The 24792-nt window shown below is 37.0% G+C and overlaps 1 protein-coding gene across 2 annotated transcripts in view; it reads right to left on the bottom strand.

Moving 5' to 3' along the window:
- The window catches only part of TBCK (TBC1 domain containing kinase), an 87471-nt gene that overhangs the window by 16121 nt on the left and 46558 nt on the right, over positions 1 to 24792 (bottom strand). For both annotated transcript variants that reach the window (XM_005484697.4, XM_026791986.2), the window contains exons 22-23: positions 24197 to 24358; positions 10198 to 10376 (exon numbers count right to left, since the gene is read on the bottom strand). In XM_005484697.4, the coding sequence (XP_005484754.2) occupies positions 10198 to 10376; positions 24197 to 24358 (341 nt within the window). The remainder of the gene's footprint in view (positions 1 to 10197; positions 10377 to 24196; positions 24359 to 24792) is intronic.

Raw genomic sequence — 24792 nt, 5'->3', positions numbered from 1 at the left:
GTATCTGGTAACAACTATATTTCATCCTGAGGCATTTTCTCACAGGAATTTTCCAATGAACTGAAACTAAACATGGCTAACATCAAGCTGTCAATCCTTCTACCCCATCCTCACACCTTGTCTTCATAACCACCATTCTGCCACAGATACTTTGAAATTGTAAGAAGCTACTACGTAAACTGGACTTGAGTTGACACAGCTCTTCAGGCCATCACGTCCACTGAACACACAAATCTTGCAGATTCTTCTGAACCTTCAACACCTTTCCTACTCTACACAGCAGTGTTCCAGCTGTTGTATATCACCTTAGTGCCTACTCTCTTTACCTCAGCATGGAGATGTGTAAGATACAAGATGGTATTTTAGACAGGAGCCTTCACATTTGTCAGGACTATTTGCTTCAATTCCCTGTTTAGGCTTTCCTATGTCATTGCAGGCATTGCTTTGCAGCTGTGAAACACCAGAAGGAAAAGCAGGTGAAGGAAGGAAGAAGGTTCACTGTAAACCAAATCCTTTAAGTTAGGTTAGCTGCACTCAGAAAAAGTTTATGGCACTGATAGTCTCTTAGTAATTGTTTACAAATACCCAACAAGTTGTGAACAGGGTGTACAATAAAAATGAGATTTTGATTTCAGCTACATTAAGTGGCAAGTAGGCACATTTTAGGACAGCTACTTGCAAATATCCTGTTGAAGGTATCATCTGTAATTTTTTGCTTTGTTTTGTTTTAAACAATGAAGCACAATGATTATCACAACTTAAAATTCCCATGCTAGTGATACTCTATAGGGAGTACAGACAGGACAAAGAGAAAGAAAAAAAAGCCAGGAAAACCACAGGGAAAAGCTTAAAAAACCCTTAAAAGCTTATCACATATATAAAATGCTTGTTTCTTCCTTTCAACTATTTTCCTGCTGTGATATTTACTTTTCTAAGGCAGACATGGTACATACTTTCTAAAAAACCCACACTCTTTCTTAAAAAAGGCAAAAGCTCTACTTTAAGCACAGTGCCAGAAGGTAGTCAAAGGTCTAGTTACAAACTTGTCTTTCAGCAATTGTGTATACTGACAAAAATACTGAAATTCAGAACTGCTCATATACAGAGCATACTCATATACTTGCTGTCATAAAAAATTATCAGAAAGACACCCACATTTTCACACATCCATGTATGCACAAGTGTACTAGGATCGATGTATGCACTGTGCTAGGATACTGAGCTTACTACTTAAGTGGTTTTATCTGTTTTCCTGCAAAGAGAAACTTATCCTAGCATATTCTAACTACAAGCATGAATCTTGCTTTAGACTCTTCAGCTATAAGCAACTGTTTGTCAGGGAAGACTGTTTAAATCAGCAGCATGGCAATAGCAGAAAGAGTTCCTAAGCTGAAGTCTGAAGTCTCCTTGTTGCCCAGAAGTTTCTCTGACACAACACCCTACATTCTTTATTTTCTAAGTACTCTTCTCACCCCATTAATTTTCAAATAGGCCTGGGAATTGCTAATCCATATGCATTTACTGCTCTTAATAAGAAGTAATAGGCATTACTTTTTTTTTTTTTTTTAATATTAGGAATTAAAGCTGCTTAACCATTCTCAATTTGGAGGCCAAGTTTCAGAAAGATTAAAGCACTCCAGAACACGAGGCTGGTACAATCACAGCTCCTATCTCTTTTCCCATTAGCCTGTAATCTCTTACAGGCATTTCATCATGGCTATTAAATGAAGATATACACATTTTTTTTAGAAAATAGCCAAGGATCTTTAGTTCTGCTGAACCTGAATTTTACAGTCCCATCAGATAAACACAGAAACGATAAAGGAACTTTCTATCCATGGAAATGGATAGAATACTCAGCTTTATCTGAGTAGATGCAGGGTTTCTCCCCTTTGTCTTTGAAGCTGACAAAACTTAGTGCAGTTTATTTAATATACTAAAAAGTTCAGCCTGGAAGTCAGAATAATTAAAATCTGGAGTTCAAGGAAAATACTCTATTCAAACTATCAAGGTCCCTCATGAAGGAACATGTTTCATGAAAATGTCATTCCATATTTTTCAAACATATTTCTCAAATCAGTGTATGAATGTACACAGAAATAAGACTATGAAAAAAATTTAGAAAAGCTTATAAGATAATGGTTTAAGCTCTCCACTTGCCCTCCCCACCATTTTTATTACAATTACTAGCAAAGGGTCATACAAAAATGCTTCAGTGTTTTTTGAGGTTCAATTGTGACTGTTTATAAAGGAGGAATTGTGACTGTTTATAAAGGAAGAATAGCCAAAATTCCAGATTTTAAGAACTCTTCTACAAGTTTTCAACACTTGAGTGTCAGTGTTCTCTACACAATCTCTCTAGCAAACTGATTCTTACACTTAGATTCAGTCCGCTGTAGCCATCATATTCTGCTTCCCATATTCCCTAATCAAGACACTGGTGTCCACCTTCCCTATACTCCCTCTCTCCCTCCCTCCACTTCCTATTTAAGTTTGCTCCATTTTCATTTTGCAAGCTGTGCTCTTCCACCCCCTCCACCATCCTGACTCCTCCACAAAGCTCCCTACTTCAGAACTCACACCTTGGGAAGTACAAACAGCAACTTCCAGCCAGCTGTCAGCCAGAAACATCCTCCAAAGGTCTGCATGCAACTTTGTAGGCAGTCTACAAAAAATGGAAGTGAGCTCTGCTTGCCAAACCAGCTCATTACTAAGGAAACACAAGGAAAGGTCATCTCAATGGAATAACATAACTGACTGAATAAACTGAATCAGCAGGGCTGAAAGACACAATATTCCCCTGCATGCAGCAGGGCAGACATGCTGCAAACTCCATTATTGTCTCTGCTATGATAAGAAAGGTAAAAGCTGCTCACCACTGCATGGAACCATTTCAAAAGACAAAGCTGAGACATAATCCAGCTATGCTTGAAAATACTCACAGGATACCTTAATGTGCAATAAAACTTGAAGTAAAAGCAGGAGCAAGAATGATCTTGCCAGCCTTGAATGCTTTCCATCAGTGCCTCTTTTTTTCTCTCTTGATAGATGCTCTGTCCTTGACAAGAAACTGTATTCCTTTGATTTCAGAAAAAAATATTAACAGTATCTTTAGGAAACAGTCAGTGATTCCCCTGACCTCTTTAAAAAAACATACCAACAACAACCAGAGTTTAATAACACAACTCAATGCAAACTGCAACTGCTAGAGGAGTTTCCTTCATAATGTGATCATGTATCTCACTTGGTCAGAGACCCTGGATTTAGACAATCTACCTTCTTTCATTTGTGGTTGCTGTTTATTCACATTCCTATTTTCTGAACTGGCATTACCAAAAGCAGCTCTAGGACATTTTCAGTCATTTACCACTGTGAAACCTGTCAAAACATGCTCTTCAGGCTCTCCCTTAACTGGTGACTATTAAGAAGAGTACTGAATTTGAATAATTGACAAAAAATTTGACAGTGTGATCAGCCAGACAGTTACCGTGTAAGCTGTATGTGCTTTTCACATAAATCTTGGATTTCTGCACCATTCCACCCATTTTAGTGACCTGGGCCCAAACTTTTTTGAGCTATATTAAAATCATCATCAACAGAAACGTTTGTTCCCATAAGCCTAAAATCTATTCATTCGCATTTGCAGGATGGGCTCTATGACTAAACTTTGGTTTTAGGCTCAACTTCACAAGCAGCATCGATTCCTTCTTCTAGTTATGCTGTCACACTAATTATGCTATCAAATCAAACCTGATTTGATAATCAGATTTTACACTCCTAATAATGTCAGAAGAGTAAATATATATACAGAGCTGTAACACTTTTAATAGTAGATTAAGATGGTGTTGACACCATCCCACAGGCAAGAGAGCTGCATCCAGAAAGTCTTTTCTATCCCCCAACGGCACTTCCTAATAAAGTTAGATCATGATGCCACTGCATCCTGACTCAGCTGAGAAAACATACAGCACCTAGCCTGGCCTGAGGTGCACTAAGGAAGGAATGTGAGGAATCCTAAATTCAAGACTAGCTTAAGGCAGACTCCTATAGAGATGTGTGTTGAGAAAACAAATAGGGTAGGACACAAGACTGAGGAGTAGAGGGAAAAGGCACCTTAGGCTGACATAATACATCTCTTCCCCACATGATGAAATTTGTGTTAATAGCACAGTTACACATCTAAGACCTAACTTTCACAGCAGCAGTGCATGGCACACACAGCAGTCGCTGCAGGCTGCAATCAGAGTTGTTGTGAGGGGCAGGAGGGAGCTACAGCTGTGTACCCAGGCATTTCTGTGTGGCAGACAAACCATAAAGATCCTTCAGTCTACTTCTCCTCCAAAACTTGACTTCAAAAATTTCTCCCAAACTCCACTGCTTCTAGTGCTACAAGCACACAAATAAAAAATGTAACACCAAGAGGATAATTCCTCACTTCAGTATCTAATTGCACTTATCAAAAGCTGAATGAAGCATTAAGCCATTTAGATCTGAGCTGGTCCTAAAGCATATTTTAACACATTCAGTGAGTTATTCTGACTGTTACTTCTCTCCTAAAGTGAATTTACATAAACACTGCACTGCTCTTTCATTTTCCCTTTTTTAGATGCAGGTCACTATTTTTTAAAAATAAAATATGGGTTGTTTAACAAGGTATGAAATAAAACTGTCACTCTGGAAACTTGAGTTTGGCTTTGGTTGCCAAAATAACTTATTTCCACTTATTTCAAAAATAAACAGAATCAGTTGTAAAATACATGAAAACAAACAAAATAACTACTGTGTCTTCAGTCAGCCAGCCAGATTTCAAATCAGGACCACTAGAGCCTGAAAAATTACTAAACCACGGAGATGTGTAATTATTTTCTAATATTCTCCTAGAATCCAATTTTAAAACAATTTCCAAATTTAGAAAAAAAAAACTAAAAAGAACATTCCTACAAGATGCAGAGAGAAAGAACCCGCTAGATTAAAAAAAAAGAAAAAAAATAATTTTACTGGTAAATTTACCCTTTTCCCCTCTGCACATTTGTTAATCAGTCATGGAATCCCAATTGTGGGAGGTCTAAAAGGTCAAATGCGCCCAGCTTTCAACTGCAAAGTGGGTATAATCACAAAAGCTTATGAGGAAGGATTAGTGGACAATCAGTGATCCCAGAACCTGAGCCTAAGGCTGCAGCAGAGAGTGCTCTGGCTGCTCCAACTGCCCCATTTACATTCAAAGCAGATGAACACATCCCAGGGAGACCCTAAAACCAAGTCTGTGCAAAACAAACTTAGAATCCTTAAGTATGATCTAGAGTGAGTGTCTCACAAACTATTATAGTCTCATATAAATACTATCTAGATCATTACAAACATATTTCTTTAATTCTGCCTCAACTAAGCAGTTAATTTGTTTAAATGAATTTACATTCAACTTAAATAATTGTAATTTGTATTACAACTTAAAATAAACACCCATAACATGCATTAGAAATGTATGAATTAACATTTAACATAGATTGTTTCCTGAGCCTTATATTTTGTATTTTATTCACTCTGGTAATTTAATGCCTCATTTTCTATGAGAAAAAGCCTTAAAACTATAGAAAATAAATACAGATTTTCAAAAAGAGTCAGAATAGACAAGGTGCTAAATAAGGCTTCCTTTAAATAATTTAATCTGCAGAACCAAAGTTCTGGAAGCAGAGGTTTCCCCACACTCCCCACTTCCTGGTAGCTGCCTGCCTGGCCTATGAGTATCAAAAAAACCTTGAAAAGCTAACCAATAAACAGAGAACATTTTGAAGTTTGCAACAATTGCTAAAGTATTTGCCAGAATGTGATGGGCTTATGCATAATTAAACAGCGATTTGTTTATTCACTCAAAGGAGAGTGACATTGAAGTGCATTTTAACCAACTCTTCTAAAAAATGACAAATAACCCCAGCTTCTCACTCAAGCTGCTGGCAGCAACAACCAGAAGAGCAGACGCATCAAAGGCAAATGTGAAATAAATTAGAAGCATTAACTGAGATCCTGATCAGGTAATGCTTCACACAATTTGAACTAAAGACAAATTTGAATAAGAGCTTTCCATTAAGTCTAAAAACAATGGAAGAGGAAAACAAAACCAAGATCCACCTAAAAACAGACAACAAAAGAAACCTGAAATGGGTCAAGGCAATCAGAAGACCCTTCAGGCAGAATATAAGTAACAGCCATTATAAACAGCATGATTATCACACAGACATTTCTTAGCTTGTACACTGAAGCAGAAGTGTTGGTATCCACTACTGACCATGCTTCTTTCTGAAGAATAAATGGATTTACACACCAGTTATTTAAAGACTTAATACAAACCTAGCCAATATATTTTTTATGGACCAATACTTCCTAGGTGCTGACAGGAACTCAGAAGCAATTGAGTGCTGTTGTATGACAAATAGGCCTAAGTTTCCATCTGTTGAAAGTCTATCACACAAGCTATCCTTAATTACTGGCAACGAAAAGTTATCCTCAGGAAAATATGCTCATACTATTTATGATAAAAACATGTTTTTCATACTTGTGTTGTTTGATTAAGCCATTAAGTCATGTTGCTGCTTAGGTATTTCTACTACAACAAAAACAAAAAACTGAAGATGTTGGCATTCAAATCACTGCAAAGATCAATAATCATCTGGTAGACTTTTCTCCACTTCAATGCTTTCATTCCTCAACATCTCTGAGGAATTCCCATCTTTGCAAAGAGAATCAGGAGTAAAAGAAGAAAGCAAAGTTGTAACTCTGTCAGTCTGGATTTCTGTGAGTTCACCTGCCATCAGTGAGCAGATACTGATAGAGAAGCTGCAACATTTTCCCCTTTTTATTTAGAATTGTGGAAGTAGTTGGACAGAGTGTATGTCTACCATATCTATAATAACGGAGACACAGATACAGCAGAAAATTTTTATATTACAGTGTTATTTCTCTCTGTGACCCCTTGCTCATTCAGGAAAAATACTTCAGGAGTTTCCAGGGTATGAAAGTAAATTTCAGGAACAGTAAGCAGAAAAAAACATCAACCATGTACTGGTAAAGAAAAGTTACAGATACAACATTGAGTAGATTGTAATGTAAATTCAGTATTTAATGTAAATTCAGAATTTAAAGGGTTTTTTCTGTTGTTATTTTTGACATTTTATCTTTCTCAAAACAAACAATGCAACCCCACTTAAGATGCACATTCATTCTCTCTGAAACTATTTCCTCCTTGAGATTTTATCTCAGTAGAAATATGCTTACTGGCTGAAAGAGTAAAAGATTAGGCACCACACAAGTCCAGGAGGAAAAAAGAGAGCACCCAAGCCTATTTACAAACTTGTAAATAGATGTCACTAAAATAAGAACTAAGCAATGCTAGTGATAAAAAGCAGGTTTTTTTTACTGACTGCTGATTTAGGGAGAAAAATGCACACCCAGAGGGGAAATACTTCTCCTGTTATTATTAACAAAAGCACAGTAACATACAGATACACACAAATATTTGAGTTGCCAATAAAAAGCACTTAAGAAACAAACTGAAGCAGCATAGAAATAAAATACAAATAGAGAGGTAAGAGACAGCTGGTGTTTACAATTAAAAACACTAAACATTTAATGTTTCAAGAAGTCATAAATTACCTTCAGAAGCAAACCCACGACTTTCTTCACAAAGAATTGTTTTGTACCCTACCCACTTTCAAATACAGAGGTGACCCACAAATATAAAACTGGAGATAGAAATGTAGTGTAAAGTCCTTGTCCAAAGAATCACCAACTAAATAGGTAAGGAAACAGAAAAGTTATTTTTGTAAGAGCTAAACTGCAGAGCAAGGACACACTGGTGTTCTAGAAAATCCATTAAAGGATGCTGTGTGTACTAAAGACTGAACTCAGATCTCACCCCTTTCAAGTAGATAAAAAGTTTCCCCATGGCAGCAAACACCAGTAGAGAACATGTCTGAAGAAGGAAATAATTCCCGGATTAAGGTTGAAAAAAACCACTAACAAAAACAAACCACACCACCTTTGTGTGTAAATGGTGTATTTCACCAATAATTTCAATTTAGTTTTTATCAATATTGCTCTAATCCCTGAGAAGAGTTATTTTATGAAGACATCCAAAAGTACAGTCACAAGTGAGAGGTTGCTCATTATGGACTCATGTTACACAGGACTTTCCAAGTCTGATCTATGGCTCCTGACTGAATCATAACATACTTTACTTGCATCTATCTGTCTCAAAATCTGACACACAAAAATACAGCACATGAGAGCAAACAATACATTTACAGACTATAATTTAAGATATGAATAGTATTTCTTGTGTCCAAGAGACTACTTTCCTCTTTGCTTACATATTTCTGTATAGATCTCTGAATCTGTACAGCTCTCTTTCATATGATGAGCTAAAAAACCAAAATACAGCAGTAATCAAAAGATCCAATATACTTGTGCTTCAAAAGATGTTAAACCTTCAGCTGCACTGCAGAGGTCTTTGCTGCTGGACAGACAAAACTAGAAATTAAAGAGAAGTCAATAGAAGTTCTCGTATTTATTTATCTACTCTTTAACATACCAAAAACATTTGCTTAATTTCTTGGAACTTGTGGGATGGATGATCCTAATTACTGGCTTTATAAACAAATACAAATTCTGGTATGAAAACAAAAACACTATCAGGAAAAACCACCCAAAACATTTCTCAGAAAATGGGAGAATACTGAAAGAAACTTGCTTAATTTGAAATAAGGATTTTTCTCTCTGTTACAAATACAAATCTTTTTACTACTCATTTCAGTAGACCAGGGCCGCTTTCTCCCTTCTCCCTCTTTGCTATATCCAAATGCTTTGACTCTTGCTTTTACACATAAAGGCACAAGAAAATACTTAGAAATCAGAAGACTTGTTTTTTCACTCTTTTGCCATAACATTCAGAAAAACTAGCACATACACAAAGTCATTTTCACTGGTAGCACTGTCAGACATCTGATCAGATCTCTGCCAAGAGAGACTGAATACTTTCCTTGGAAGTCACTTTGACCTGAGAGATCAAAGCCCTGGGCAACCCCACCTGAATTCAGTGTTGGACACATTTTCTGCAGGAATTTGTACCAGATGACCTTAGGAATTTCTATCTGAATTACTCTCTGAAAGTGCAGCCCTTGGCTCCTTCAGAAAGCCTCTCTACAAATCTCCAGAGCAGCACAGCAGCAGTTGTGCTGGCTACAATTCCTGGATGACAACACGAGTATTCCCCTGGAATTTAATTTTCATTTCCCATTGCCTTTCTAGATCCACCTATTGTTTCTTAAATCCTGTAAGATCTTTCAAGTTTCCTTTTGTTCTTCATTTGCATGTCTGCACTTGCAGTCCTGGATTTTTAGCTAAGGCTTCCAGAAATTACAACAGAAATAAAATAAAAACTGACGTAAAAACTAAGCAAATTACTGAATATCAAGCTTCAGTTTAAGAACTAAAAAGTAAAGATTCACGTGAACGACAACAACACTTTTTAGCTTCCTAGTAGTTAGGAAAAACAAATGGAAATACTAAAACCTGATGCAATTCACCAAATAGACATAGAAGGTCTATATATACTTCCTAGATTATTGGAATGCTCATGAATGAAAGGATTGTTGGAGAACATGGAAGGAGAAAAACCCCAGCAAAATAAAATTTAATTTTTGAGAGGCTAGCTAGAGATTTATACTGTTAAGAGGAAGGAAAGGAATAATTTCAAATCACCAGTATTCAGATAATGCAACTGTCCAGAGAAACAGCCATTAGATTCTACTAGAGAGAGAGGAGAAAAATCATTTTGCTAAACTGGGTATCGATTTAATGCAGATATTATCTTAGCTACTAGTTACTCTTTGCCAAGATAAAACTAGGCATAAGTCACCAATTAAGCTCTCAGAGTAACTTGCGGCATATCCTTCACCTAACATGCCAAGATGGAAAAAGCAGCCAGAGCTGCCTGCATCACTTTCCAGTTATCTAATCTCACAGGCACAGCTCTTTTTACTGCTTTTCTCCTATGATAAAGCCTGCTTTAGCTCTGCAGGCGAGCTGGGGACATCAGTGGGCTGCTGCAAGAGAACTGAAGGAGCAGGCGTTGGTTAGGCAGGAGAACCAGGCAATCTGAATAACGCGAACAATGCTCCCCACTCCCGTTGCCAGGCTGCTTACGAGGTCACTGCGAGGAGCCTCCTGGTAGTCTGCAGAGAGGCAGGCCAGGGCAGAGCTCCTGGCGCCGCTGCTGTCGGCGGGCGGGCGCGCGGGCTGCGCGAACTGCCGGAACGTGGCGCTCTTGGGAGTCCAGCGGAACAGGTTGATCGACTCGCGAACGCAACGCTCTATGTCAATCTCTGCAAGGAATTGCAAGGAAAAGCAAGAAATTCAAGAGCAAAACATCAGTCAAGCCAAGTAACCAAACTATGACATTGCTAAATATACATACACCCATCTATACCTTTGTCTGTCTCTCTGTCCCTTGCTCAAAGCAAATGTGGATTTCAAAAGCATTTTCCTGCTCAAAAAGAAAACACTCCAAGTTTTTTTATTAAAAACTAGTAAAGACATTTTAAGAATGAATATGAACTGTTTAAGGGAAGTGTATCAGAACTTAACCAATGCAAAGTCAGGACAATAATTGAAACCTAGTCGTTGTAAGGCATTGTAAAGTCTTTACAAGTCAATTGTAAAGACTTTACAGTCAATTTACTTTAAAGTCAATTGTAAATAGTCAATATTGACTATTCAATGCAAATTTGTGCCGTTCATCAAAAGTAGACTTCATACAGTGTACAGACATCAGGATTTTTGGATCAACTGAGTGTCTCATTTGTCAGTTAAATCCTACTAACAGCCAGATTGAAAGCTTTCATCTACTGAATTTTGCATGGCCTGACATTTTGACAAAGCTACATGTTATCTATTTGCTGGGAAACAAGGGTTTTCAACATTCAATTGAGCTTGATTGAAAACATAATGGATTGTTTTAGAGATTTTAGAGAATTTTTTTAAAATAAACAAACTAACAATACAGTCCCAAATCCAACCAGACATGGGAGTGAAAAATCTTAGCTGAAAGTGTGAAGTGCCATTGTGACAATATATTACACAACTTGAAAGGAAAGCAGACACCTGTCAAATGAGAAGCATCCTAAAATAAGATGTGGTCAATTAAAAAGCAGGAAGCTACACTGAAACAGGTTTGTAAAAGGAAAAAAAGCAAACCTGTAGGAAATACATTTTTCGCAACATTAAGCATCCTGCTTGTATATATCTTCTAACAAGATGCAACATAAAAGCCATTTACTCCTTTACCACTATGAATGAATTAGTTTTGCACTTCCTGTATATGGTCTCATGAAGAGCAAAAATGATCCTAGCTTGCATTTCATGACAAAACTGGTCTAGTGTGACAGACAAACAGCAGGGATATCAGCACTTTTTGTGTCGGTACCAAGATCTTGTATGATTCATTACAACAGTCAAAATTTAGATTAAAGCATCAGCTTCTATGAAGAAAACAGAGGCATTGTAGCCAGGCTTTATCTGTAGATCTCATACAGATTTGATGCACTGCCATCAATCACTCATTGCCATCAGCGGATTTGATGCCTTGCCATCAATCTGGGAGCTACTCCAGAAATCTCAGTCATTAGCAGGGTGGTGAGCAGAAGAAGCTGAACTTGAAGCCTGGGGCAGAATAATCTAGCTGGATGAGATTATTGGCTGTTTAAAATCTGGAAGATGTGATCTATTACTCTCCCATTCAAAAAGCATTCTGTGTTCAGGTAGGATACAATCTGCAGCAGATGCTTTAATTCCATTGATGACAGGATGCTTATGTGCTAACTTGCTTCTAAAATTCTGAAAAGTCTGACAGTAGAGCTGTGGCTTACCCAATTTTAATTCTAGCTCTAAAACCCTCTTTGTGGATGTGTGAAAGTAAATCACAATTTTCCTTGACAATATCAGGTTCCCTAGCTGCTTGGGATAATATGTGTCACAGATAAATGGACTACATGATGTGTCAACAGTGGCTAACAATTTCCCATTTCAATTACACTATAATAGAAGGCTGTTATTCAGCATCATTCCCAAGGAAAATACACACAACTGGAGAATTTCACACAATCTCTTAATTCAGGTAAAGAGAGGAGATGCCTTCCACTGGTTATCTTCCTCAAGCTCAGAAAACACCCCAAAGCACCATCATTACAGTTGCACTTTTTTCCACATTTCTGAAAACTCATTTCATTATAAAAAGTTGAGAATTTCAGTTCAAGACAGTAGTACATTTATAGTGGGGCCATGGTTTCTTTTTTTTTTTTTTTTTTGTATTTTAAAGAGACTGCTGGAATTGAGTTATAAGACCCATTTCCTGAGATTCTTAGCTAAGGAAACATTAGTAGTACTTCTATAATAAATGATATGAATGCAGAATTTAGCTAGTAAAAAAAAATTGGAACAACAATAATTAATAGCATGAGAAGCATTTGGCAGTGAGAGGGTATAATAGCCAACATATATCTGAAATTGAAAACAGAACTGGGGGGTGGAATAAGAACACTGTTTGCAGTAAAGCTATAAAAAAGCTCAAAGGAGAAATTGAGACTGACAGTGTTAAACACTGAAACAGGTCAAAATATTTTTCCTAGAAATAAGCTTTGTAATTTCAAAAGAAATCCATTTCAGAGAACTGGTAAAAAGTCTTGGCCACTGGAACAGGCTTCCCAGGGGAGTGGTCACAGCACCAAAGCTGACAGAGTTCAAGCAGCATTTGAACAACGCTCTCAGGCACATGGTGTGACTTTTGGGGTATCCTGTGCAGGGCCAGGAGATGGACTCAATGATCCTTGTGATCCCGTCCAACTGTGTGCGTGTTTGTAAAAAACATAACCAGTTCCCACACATCAGGGTGTAAGTAAAAAATGCAGGAGACTGTAGTTCTGTGATTTTGGAATGCTTGGTTTTTTATTTCTTCTAAGCAGCATTTCAGGAGGACAGTGGGCATGGCTGAAAAGAATTTTCAATGGTTTGTGGGGGAAGCCATCTAAAGCCTAAAACAAATTCACAGGCTGTTAGTTAAAAGCCTAAAATAAATTCACAGCTGTCAATTAATTCATCTGCTTCTCAGTAATGCAAAATAAAAACTACAACAAGGCAATTCTGGTTTCCACAAGTAACAATAAGAAAGCCCCACAGCCACAATAAAAACACCCCCCAACAATGTGCAAATCATAGGCACATGCTTGGGAACAGCCAACATCTAGCACCCATAAGGGAGATAAGACTATGGGTTCTGAAATAATTCACTCAAAGAATTTACTCACATTCTTTTGAAAAAAACAATTACTTTCAGGATACTGGAGATTAAGACTACAAGAAACCGGTATAAATATTTACAGTCATGTTGCATGAACAGGCTTCACACTTGAGCAACCTTCAAGCCCTTCTTCATCATTTGTCTGCAATTTCAGTTTAAGAAAAATCACTTCCCGTCAGTAACTAAAATGCAATTCAATCTGGTGCACGCTTGCTGGATAAGATCTTTTCTCCTCTTTTTAGCTAATAAGTAAGGGTCTGCTGAGCTACTTCAATCCCAATTTCTTCCCATGCCCTTTCAAATATATGACAAATGCGTCAGTCTCTGGTGAAATGTCCATTTTATGTTATCTCTCCAAGACTTTGCATTCACACAGCATTAATCCTGCCTGTACTCTTCCTGCTCCCAAGTCACTGCATTACAAGCCAGGAACCATTAGAGCTTCCACATTATTACAAACATACCATTGGTATGTCAGAAGCATAAGTATATCAAGCCAGAGACTAGATTCTTGAACAGGACTATGAACAAATGAACAGAGACTACCTCAGCAGAATGCCACAGTACTTGCCACGTGCAAACAACTTAGAAGAACACTCTTCTGAGAGCAGGCTCTGCATAAATCTCCAAGTGTGAGCAACAAATGAAAGTAACATTTAGAAAGATGAGGAAGGCATGCTCACTCATGGAGATGCATATGTAATATCTCAGTGCTCTCCAAGGTCCCAGCACTAGGGTATTTTGTAGTTTAAAAATGATGTGCCTTCTGGTTTTATGAAGACAAATTATTTCATTGGAAAATCTGTAATGAAAACATGCTGAATAACATGGTGTCATTAAATATGAAGTGTGGAAAAAATTTAAGCCTGACTTAAAACATCATAAAAATACTATAAAAATAAGTTATAATTTCAAAAGTTAGTACATCTTCAAATTCATTTTGAAAAAATGCAGAGCACCTGTATTTCAAAAAGTCAAAGCTGGAACCGAAGTATCTTAGGCCCAAAGTCATAATTTAATTTTACATTATATTTAGGAGTTCTGGCTCAAATAAGCTCAAGTATTTCACAGTCAAGCAGCAACCAAGCCTTACAGGAAACAATTCTATGGCAGCAGCTAATTGCTCAGCATCAAAAGGCTGTCTCCGTCATTTCTAAATATGCAAATAATATAGCAATAGATAAAGGCAGGAGTTGAGAAGGGAAAGAAAAGTGATCCAACAGCAGCATCTTGGTTTTGCCATGGCTCCATCCTAACATTAAGCCTATGAAATGTTTTGCTCCTTTTCTGAACTAAACTTACTGTTTTTCCTAAGATGTTTTTAATTTTACTTTTTTCATGCTAAACTGTAACTTCTTACCAAGCTGCTGCCTGCCTCTATGCACAGCCTCAACTGAAAAGGAGGGCTCAGCCTGACATAGCTGCTTTTTAAGCTATGTAAGTTTATTATTATAGATACAGGAGAGAAGTAGATTGCACTTGAAACAGATGTTGAAAAAAGTATCAGTTTAAATGCAATACACCTGTGAAAAAAGCACATACAATGTTTTATTTTTACAGTAAAGCTGGGTGTGCATATGTTGTTCACAGCAAGTGAAGGCAAGTAATGGAGAAAAGCACAAGATGAATGGTTCTTTCCTAATGAAAATCTACACAGACCAAGTCTTTGTGTGCAGTTAATCAATTCCAGAGCCTTTTCCTTGGGTAACAGGATACCAGTTAAGAAACTCAGCCAAAATAAACTGCTTCTGCATTTTGGGAATAGACCAGAATTATGAGTGTGGTTTGACATCTCCATCACAAATACTTTATTACTACCCTGCCAGGCAACATTAGCTTTCAGCACATAGCCACATAAATAGGCCAGAAAATCTCTGTGCTATGAATGCTCTGGTACTGAATAGGTCAGTCAGTTCAACCTCCTGATTCCTGCTCTTAGAAGAAATAGAGGTGAAAGGCCATAAACTCTTTTTTCCTGATGACATATAGAAGAGAGTGCATATTTAAAAGGACAAATCTAGGAAGAGAAGTGACATTTCTATCTAACATCTCTGTATCTATTACTGTAAGAAGGTTATTATAAATGAAAAGGTCAATGCAGAACTATTATTTTACATTATTTATTTCATACATTGCAGGGTAGTTGCGTGACTTCATTTTTTTTTTTTGTGGACAGCAGTAGAGAGAAGCAGCAGTAAACACTACGAATTATTCCCTAGACATTAGGAGGGTGAATAAAGGGCAAACTTGGATTCTTTTCTTACTTGTGATTGTAAAAATTCCTCTGATTCAGCAGTTCACTGGAAAGGTTGGCTAAAGAATACATTCCAGTATGGAAACATGATGGTGGCAGGATTGACATGAGCAGGGGAGACACAGAATGCCCAGTGACTGTACAAAGAGTAAAGCTTTACTGTAAGCCAATCACCAAATGCCACATGCTATGTCTTATTGAGAAAGATAGAAATAGATTACATAAAGACTGGAGCTAAGCTCTGACAAGAAAGCACTTTTTAAACTTTGTTATGAGGTGTGCCAGTGCTGTTGAACAGCAGCTATTTCTGCCAACTAACAAAATGTTAAAGACATCTGGAGCAGTGCTATCACAGGATATGACACTGGCTAATGACAGAAGCACAGGAATTCCCAATATATAATGGAAAGAGTCAGAGGGACACTGCTATGCAAAACTTGAGAAATACAAAGGGGGAAATAAAGAACATCAGCAGAAAAATGAACATTAATTCATAGGTAGATAATAACCAGAAGATGCATGAAAGGAGAGGTTTATAAAATTGCAGGGATCAGCTCAGAGGAGAAACTTGTGGTGCCACCAACACAACATCTGACAACAGTCAATTTTTGAAGGAATGACTCTTTTTCAGCTTTTCTATGTTCTTTTTGTTATAATATTTGCTAAATATCTGTTAACCCAGTTTTAGAAGATGAAATGCTAGTGAAACTCTTTATCCTAAGTCTATGCTTCACAGCAATAATATGCAAAATACTGAGACTCAGCAAGCAAAAATAGAGATCATCTTGTTCCAGGTTTCCATCTGGGTGGTAACTATGAGCTACTTCAGTTATTTCCCAGGTGTAACAGGTATAAATCTGTAAAAACTCTACAGTCAGAAACTCTGACCAGGCCAAAGGCTTATAAAGCTGATGATTCTCTCAAGAGCCCTAAGTAGAAGACCTTTGCAGTAGCTCTCCTGTTAGCCTTCAGGATATTTGTAAGGAAATAACATGAAGTAACTCAGATTTTCTGCTTTTAAAATAAGATGGAAATTCGGGTAATCCTGAAAAGGGGTACCTGTTGCCATGAGAAAAGGATGAAAGCCTCTAATTTGACCTGTTCATTCCCATACCAATGATGGAAAAACTCTGGGTAAAGATAAATAGAAATAGAGTATTTAGATCTGCCTAATGAGTATCCTGAACCATGGAACACTCTCAAACTGCTGGAGCAAGCAACATCTTATTCAGGATTGAAATGTTATTTCCCACAAATACAGCAACTGTAAACAGGAAGGATAACCATCTTGCTTATGTACCCATACTTAAAACTGCTTTCATTTCCAAAAAAATGCTCTTGCCGTTTGGCACTGCGGAAGAAAACTTACTGAGATCCAAAACTTCCAGTGTTTACTACTAGTCAAGTCTGTTAGTGCTTCACATAGGAAAATTAATAGCTTCAAGTAACAAACAGCAGCCCAACCTTGTCAGCATACATTTTCTAAGTTATTTAAAGCTTGCAGCATAATTAACCTACTCATAAGCCGCAGGGAAAAATTCCTTTATTCTGTGAAAGAGCTAAGTTAACATCCTCATTTGAATTTACACATGAAAGCATTAAAGTACATCCAAGACATAAAAGTTTGTCATTTCAGGGTTGCATTCCCAGCAGACAAGTTTGTGGTTTATCAGCTTACATGACTGCTTACATGATTTGTTTCCTTAGAATGGTGCTATGCTTTTTTTTGCATGAAGACTGAAGAACTAGCAGGAGACTGTCCAGCTCCTTGCCTTGCTCTAAAGCCAAATGCCATGTGTCCAGCCAATCCCCCCTATCTCCTACAGATGCTTGTCTGCACTTAAATTTTTGAAGTGACAGAGGGGCCACCTGGCACACCCCTGCTGGTTGCTCAGATATCTATCAGCATTTTCAGAATGCAGGCAACATTGCTCACATACAGTCTAAGTTCTTCTCAGCTGGGATACCTGCCCTTCCTAAACAAGTTTTACCCCTCAGTATTAACAATGTAGTCCTGAAATCTGTTCCAAAGTTGCAGAATTAACAAAGTCTCACCTTTAGGTACAAACCCTGCTCCAGTTCTCCATGTTTGGTTTTGGTCTTCCTGTTATCTCTGCTAAACTCCAGGATACTCTTAGGACATTAGGAACAAAGAAATTTCAACAGATAGACTCAAATGCCTCATGCAGCTTTATAAAGGCAAAAGTTTAGGTGAAATATTATGTGAAAGTAAATCAAAGGGAATTGACAGCTACCCCAAAGTATAAGAGCACTGAGAGCTCACTTAACCTCATTTTAAAGTCCTTATTTTGACAGAAAGATTTTTCTAGCTCTCAGCCTACACTGCCATTCCAATCTGTACTTAAGTAATGTATATCTCTAGTACAATGCTAGACATACACTCCCCAAATATATCTACAATCATATAGAAATGTGGTGATAATGTACATTTCAATCAAGAATTTTTAATACTGCATTGTTTGTGCAGCCCATTTAGAAATTCTCCTCAATTAATAGGTAGAGAACTAAATATTATTGAGCAGAACATTTATACCTGTACAAGCAAACAAACATATTCAGCATAATGAAATTATAAAGAGATATCCAATGAGGCACCTTGCTCTGTCAGAAATATTCTCTGCAATTGTAAAAGGAAAAGAAGTCTAGTACCCAGTATTGCTTTCTAAGCATGAGTCTAATCCTGAATCAGTTCCTATGCTTGTAGTTTCAATGGGAAAAAAAAGGAAGTATTTTCCCAAGACACCTTTGTAATGAAGAAAAAAAAAAAAAACACCACATCTAGCAACAAATAAGAACAGATAAGAGCAGCTGGAATTCTGTCAGTTCATGCCTAGAAATCCTAGATAGCATGTTTGACAGTCTACCTTCTTGTACTTTCATTTTATTTCAGTGTAAAGGAGTACAAAATCCTACATGGCTAACAGATGGATTATATTATTTTCTGAAGTGTCTTTTCACTATGGAGAGTACTATGAGGGTTCTTTCAAAAAAGAGGGGGCATAAGCTCTGTGTCAGACTGTTTTTAAGACATGGACTAGGAAAGTTCTGCTGAGGAACTCTCTTTTCCCCCTTTTTATGAAGCACAATCTCTTGTGGCAGACAGCCCTTTGCTAAGGGATATATACTTGATTTTCTTCTGCCAGTGACAACTACAGACTACAATAAAGTATTTCAGTATTTTTTTGCTTAGTGTGTTGCCCCCTCCACCATTCCTCTTCAGTCCCAAGAGGGTAGAATCTATAATTTAGATCTGTTTTCCTTGTGTCACAATGAGTGGAAAAGGTGAATAATTAAAAAATTCACAGCTTCAGGTAAAACAACATCAATCTTACAGTCTGACACTACCAGACAGCCTTGGTGAGCAGGTGTGCCCTAACAAATCTCTCTGCTTCTGTTCCAAAGACAATAATCTTGAGGAATTGCAACATGAAATGCACCTGCATCTCCAAAAAGTCACCTAATATAGCAAAAATGAGTACCATGCTCAGAAAAAGATGCTTCCATAAATATGAGCCTGACCTACATATTTCAAGAAAATAAAACTAGGAAAAGTGACTTGCTTTTAAATTCTGATGTCTTTTGATATTTCCAATCAATATTTTTGTCACAGTTACAACGCCATTATCATGTGTATCATGTGGAAGACACCAAAGTGCTGTTTTTCTTCAGCTGTACTGTAACTTGAAAAAGTAGTCAGCTTCACTAGCTCTGCAGCAAAATACTTTCCAGAGCCATATTCCATGAATGACAACAGAACAATATGTCAAACTTTTGTAGCTGAAGTTAAAAAAGTTTCCTTTTAGAAGAGCTGTCACTGCTTCTGTTCCTCAGAGCCTTAATCTAAGCAATAAGATATTTTCAAAAGTGCATGAAAAAGTCAAACTGTATTATCTTTTTTTTTTGTATTATCTTTCTTTTTCCTACTGCTCACTGGAATATGAAAAACCACTGTATCTCTGTAAATCCCTTCAAAGGTGGTGTTTTAATCTCTGAGGTTACATTATCCTCAGAGGAGTGGTGAAACAAATGGGAACAGGCACTAAACACCCACAAACTCAGGGTGGACTTGGTGGCCAACTGTCTTTTTCTCCTCTTATCAGATCTATATTAACTAAATGCTGAACCACCAGCAATTCCAGTACAATAAAAGCATATGGATCACAGATGTGGGCAGACAAAGGGTTTTTAGAAAGGAAAACAGCAGAAAGTAAAATGGTAGCTACCCAGGGTCAGAAACATATCTAAAGTAGAGCCTTATGATATGTGTCTAATTTTGCTGCTGTCAACAGAAATGCATCATTCAAAACTGCTCCATACAATCTTTGTAGAGAATTTCCACTATTTTTAAACTTTTAGTCCATTTATAAGCTGGATGCAATCCTTCTAAGCATCCATATGGCTTCCACCATTATGAGATTCAGCATTCTGGCACATCACTAGAATGGCAAAGGATATAATAATTTCTCCCACATTAGAGAAAATCCATTCTCTGGAGAATCATTTGCGCCTGTGGTTTGATGACAGCCAGATCTTGCATCTTAAAGCTACACGCCTGTGTCTCACAAAGTTTTCCTCTTCAACCATTTCACTGTAGCTCCTCATTGCACTGGATTGCTTTTCTACAGTCAGTCTATATGAACTTCTCATCTGAGACCAAGGCTCTTTCTTTGAAGCACTGACTATCCTGGAGTCAGCAAAAAGAAACCTTCCTAAGGTGCACAGCATTCGAAGGATGAACCCTTCTCTTGCTCCAAAATGACAGAGGATGAGCTTATTGAACTAACCTAAAAGGTCTGTTTGAGTATGTTTTATCTCATGTTTAGGCTTGGTGTTTCCCTATTGTCTGACAACATCTGTCCCCATCTTTTAATCAGTTCTCAGAAGTCCACAGCTCACCTCTGTATGTCAGTGCTGATATTGGCAGTGATCACTGGAGGAAGATCTGTTTGCCAGGCTCTATACTGCACCCATTCCAGGTGGGAGTGGATTGCTCTAAGGATCCTTCAAATGTTTGCAAAGAGCAGAATATGTGTCTGGATGCTCCCTAACAAAGCTGAGGACTTTGTACTACTGGTATAGTGGGTAATGAACTTGGTAATCGAGTCAAACTACAATAACCACCATTTTTGAGTTGAATAAAGGACATTATCACACAAACTTACTGCAAGATTCTAAAGACTAAGCTATAAGCAAAACTGCATGTTTTAAAGTAGACTTGTACAGCTGGTGCTCAGGGCATGAAAAGCCTTCTGGGTTGTAAATCTGCTGATGCATGAGGTCAAGGGATATCCAGGCTGGCTTAGTACAAATAAGCACTGGTCTGAAAGCAGAGTCCTGTCTCTGTTGTTGGTGCCTCAGGAATCTCATCATGGTAGTGTCACCCTTAGCATTTTCATTTTCCTGACACATACTGCTACATGCCAGACTTACAGGAAAAACAAAGGAAATGTGTAATGTCTTTGCTCTCTCTGCATCACCTGAATAAGACAAAATTTACTAAGTCTCAAATCTACAGGTAAAATACTAGCAACAATCCCAGCATTGGTTTTGTTTGTCTGTCTCAAATATTCCTAAATATCCTCTGGAGTCTATATTGCTTGAATAAAGTTTGTACTTAACAGACCTCCTTAAATACAAGGAAAAATATAAAAGAATAAATGACAGAATTAAAATTTAAAACCCCCAGCACTTTGGAGTAGTAACTTCCTAAACAACCTAATTCTATTTAATTCTATTTAGCAGTTGCTTATATGCCCCCTTCATACAGCTCCATGAGGAATGAACTAGGACATTTGTTGCAAAAGGATTTTCCAGTATTCTTAATTAGTCAATTATTTCATCAAAATTTTCAAATAAATTTCCTAATCTGCTAGGACATTGTTTGAACAACATAAAAATAAAGTAAAATTTTCAACAGAGCTTCCAAAAATAGCAAGTGCTGCCCAATTGTATTGGCTTTATAGATAAAATATGGCCAAAGCTTTGAGACAAGTATTGGAAAGGGTTTTCAGAAGCAAGTAATCAATGCTGACACAATGCCCCTTTGTTTTCCTCACATGACTATTATTTAAACGTCCAAAATTATTTTAATTAATTAATAATTATTTTATTTAATTATTTTAAGGCAATAATTCCATTGGTGTTACATACAGTGCACTGGAAATTAGGGAGTGGGTTTTTTGTTTAGTTTAAACAAGAAATCTTAAAAGTGTTCCACAAAGTTTCAAGATTGCAGTAAAATACCTCTATCAGTCTGGAGAGGTAGTTGCCTTCACTGGCAGCCTGCAATAAGCCATTCCAGCGCACGCAAAGCTTACAAACTTCAGGAGTTTCAGACTGTTGAGCAACAATTGATTTTAGTTTAAAATCAATGCAGATGTTTTGAACTACATAATCTCTTCCTGGGAGTGATATATTTTCAGATGAAGGTTATTTGTAAATTACTTTCAGAAAATTCTCAGCCTTGGCACAGAACTTATTGTAACCAAAATAACAAAAGTCTTATTTGGAAGACACAGGTGACAAAATGCATAACGAGTCAATACTTTTGAGTCAGAAATAAGAGGTCAGAAAGAAAAGGCACAAGGCTATGAGAATTATATGTTGAAATAGTTACTGATTAAGCTAGACCAACAACATTTAACTTTTAAGACAAACTAGGATTGTCTTTTACCCTTATTCTTTTTTCCCTTAGTAGTTTTACTAGCAGTATTTTATGGAACGCTTTAGATTCATCTCAAAAGATTCAATTGTGCCACTGTTGACATCCTAAATATTACAGACACCACCAATTTAGGAAAAAAAAACTTTTCAGAAACCTGTATTTCCTACCAGAGTACCAGCACAGTTGTCATTACCTAAAACCAGCAGAATGCATGCACCTTATATCACTACAGATTTTACTGATTTAATTTTATTATATGAACACATATTTATAACAAGAACTAATGTATTCTTATACATTACCTCAGCATAAAATACTTCCACTGTCAGTAAACCAGCTGATTTGAGATAAATTGGAATCTATAATTTAGCACCCATCAAGAAAAAAAAAATATGGAGAAATTACCTTAGGCAAGAAAGTAAGTTAAATATTAATGGATCTGTACTTAACTAGGACATACAGCCTAACACATGGGGGAGGAGAGGGCCGGGAGGAAATCAATCTTTTAGTTTAGCACTCACATTTCAGCCATCTGTAGATATCCCATTAAATTTACCATGAACATTTGAAATGGCTAAACATACATATTGAAAATTAAAATTCTACTCTATAAGGAATGGCCTAATTAAATTTTCTTATAAATTAAAAAAAATATAGTAGCAAATGGATAGTACATCTCAAACTAATAAGTAGGAGACAAATTTTGAAATCCAGACCCATCTGGAAGGGTTTACAGTGAGAGACAATTTGTGACAAAAGTATTTAAAGAAAACACAGACCCTCATTTATGGTAATTCACTGACTTATGCAACTGTGAACTCAGCCTCATCTGCTTGGTACCATATCCTAGACTACTGCTAACCTCTGTGAACTCTGCAGTTGTGGAGACTGCAACTCTTAAGAAGACCTTTTAAATTCTCCTCCAAACTTCATTCTCTCCTTCAGTTCTTCTGATTAAGAACTTCTGTTTAAATGAATTACTGAATTGCAGACATGCGAGTTCAAATAGAGCTCACTAAATCCTTAATTAGGCCAGGAATTACCCCAAAGTTCGAGTTATCTAAAGAAAAGCCACACATTTAAAACAGGGCCAATCTCTTACCCAAGACTTGTATTACATTAGTAAGATCCTGAGCAGGAGAGAGGGAATTAATGCAAGAATATAAGCATGTTCTGAGTGCAGCAGCCGTCTTACTTGTGTCACTACAAAGTAAAACACACCATTCAGGTGACATGGCTTACTCAGTTCCAATGCATTCTGCTGTCTCACTAGGTACTTGCTCAGAAGGAAGGTCCAAACTTCATGGTTAACTGCATTGTATTTTTGTAAGGTACCAGTTTGTATGGATAGTTTAATCACCTCCTACTGAGCAAAGACACAGAATATCTGCACAGTGATCATGCAGACTCTGATACAGTTTTGAAAATTATTCTGCAAGCTTTAAATTTCAAATGGAAATATTTAACAGAGTAATTCCAATGGCTTCCTGTACTGCTTTCCCTAATCCTTTTACATTAATTACTTCCACAGTACAAGTTTAATTATGTTTGAAAGGAAAACAGGCTTTCCACTACAGAGGAAAAGAACTATTCAGAATTGTACTCAATTTATTTAGAAATTCATATAAACTGATTGTGTCTGTATGACAAAGAACAGTCGCTTCTGAATGAATTTAAATAGTTCTAAATTTCACAACAAAACACTCCAATCTTCACCTGGAAATAACAATCCTACTGCATTCTTGCTGATGACAGTAAAAACTCTGACTAACTACAATAAATTGTAGTTAAGATCCACACACTCTGGCAGTGAATTTGCCTAAACCAACCATGATTTCTAAGCATATATTTAGAAGCATATATTTACACTGGGGAAGACAGAGAAAAAAGGAAGAAACAGTATTTTCTGTACCTGGCAAGTCTGAAAAAAGGAGAATGCACTCATTGAATCCATTAGCCAGAAGACGATCCCTCAGCTGCTGAAGTATGGCAACTCCAATACAGAATGGGAAGGAGGAATTTCCAAGCAGTAATGTATCCCACAAGTGAAAAATTTTGTGCAAAGGAAAGACATCTGTATAATGAATAAGCACAATAAATAAAACTCTATAAGCACACACACACAATAACAGGGTTAATGAGTTGCCTATGTACTTCCTTCCTTTCCCATCTTGAGTGATTTCTTTTTTATTTGGGAGCAAAGAGGACTCAACCTGTCCAGGATCCTGTTTGTGCTCATATGCAGTTTAATTATTCTGTAAATAACAGCCATCTTTTCTTAATGAATACTTGGAAGCACATGGGTTTTCACATTTCAAGTATGTCAAGAATCAGGCAATTTATTTTTCTTTTAGTACAGAGTAGTTACATATCAAGGCATACATATGAGTTTTTCACAATAAGACGACATTAATGAGTTAACCAATAAGACTGACTACTTATAATTTAGACCAAAAAAAAAAAGAATAAAGAAAAAATTGGCAGAATAAAAGAAAGACAAGGAAAAAG

The sequence above is a fragment of the Zonotrichia albicollis genome, chromosome 5 (genome assembly GCF_047830755.1).
Source record: "Zonotrichia albicollis isolate bZonAlb1 chromosome 5, bZonAlb1.hap1, whole genome shotgun sequence".
Lineage (NCBI taxonomy): Eukaryota > Metazoa > Chordata > Aves > Passeriformes > Passerellidae > Zonotrichia > Zonotrichia albicollis.
The sequence above is the reverse complement of the archived record's forward strand: the minus strand, read 5'-3'. Positions and strand labels throughout refer to the sequence as shown.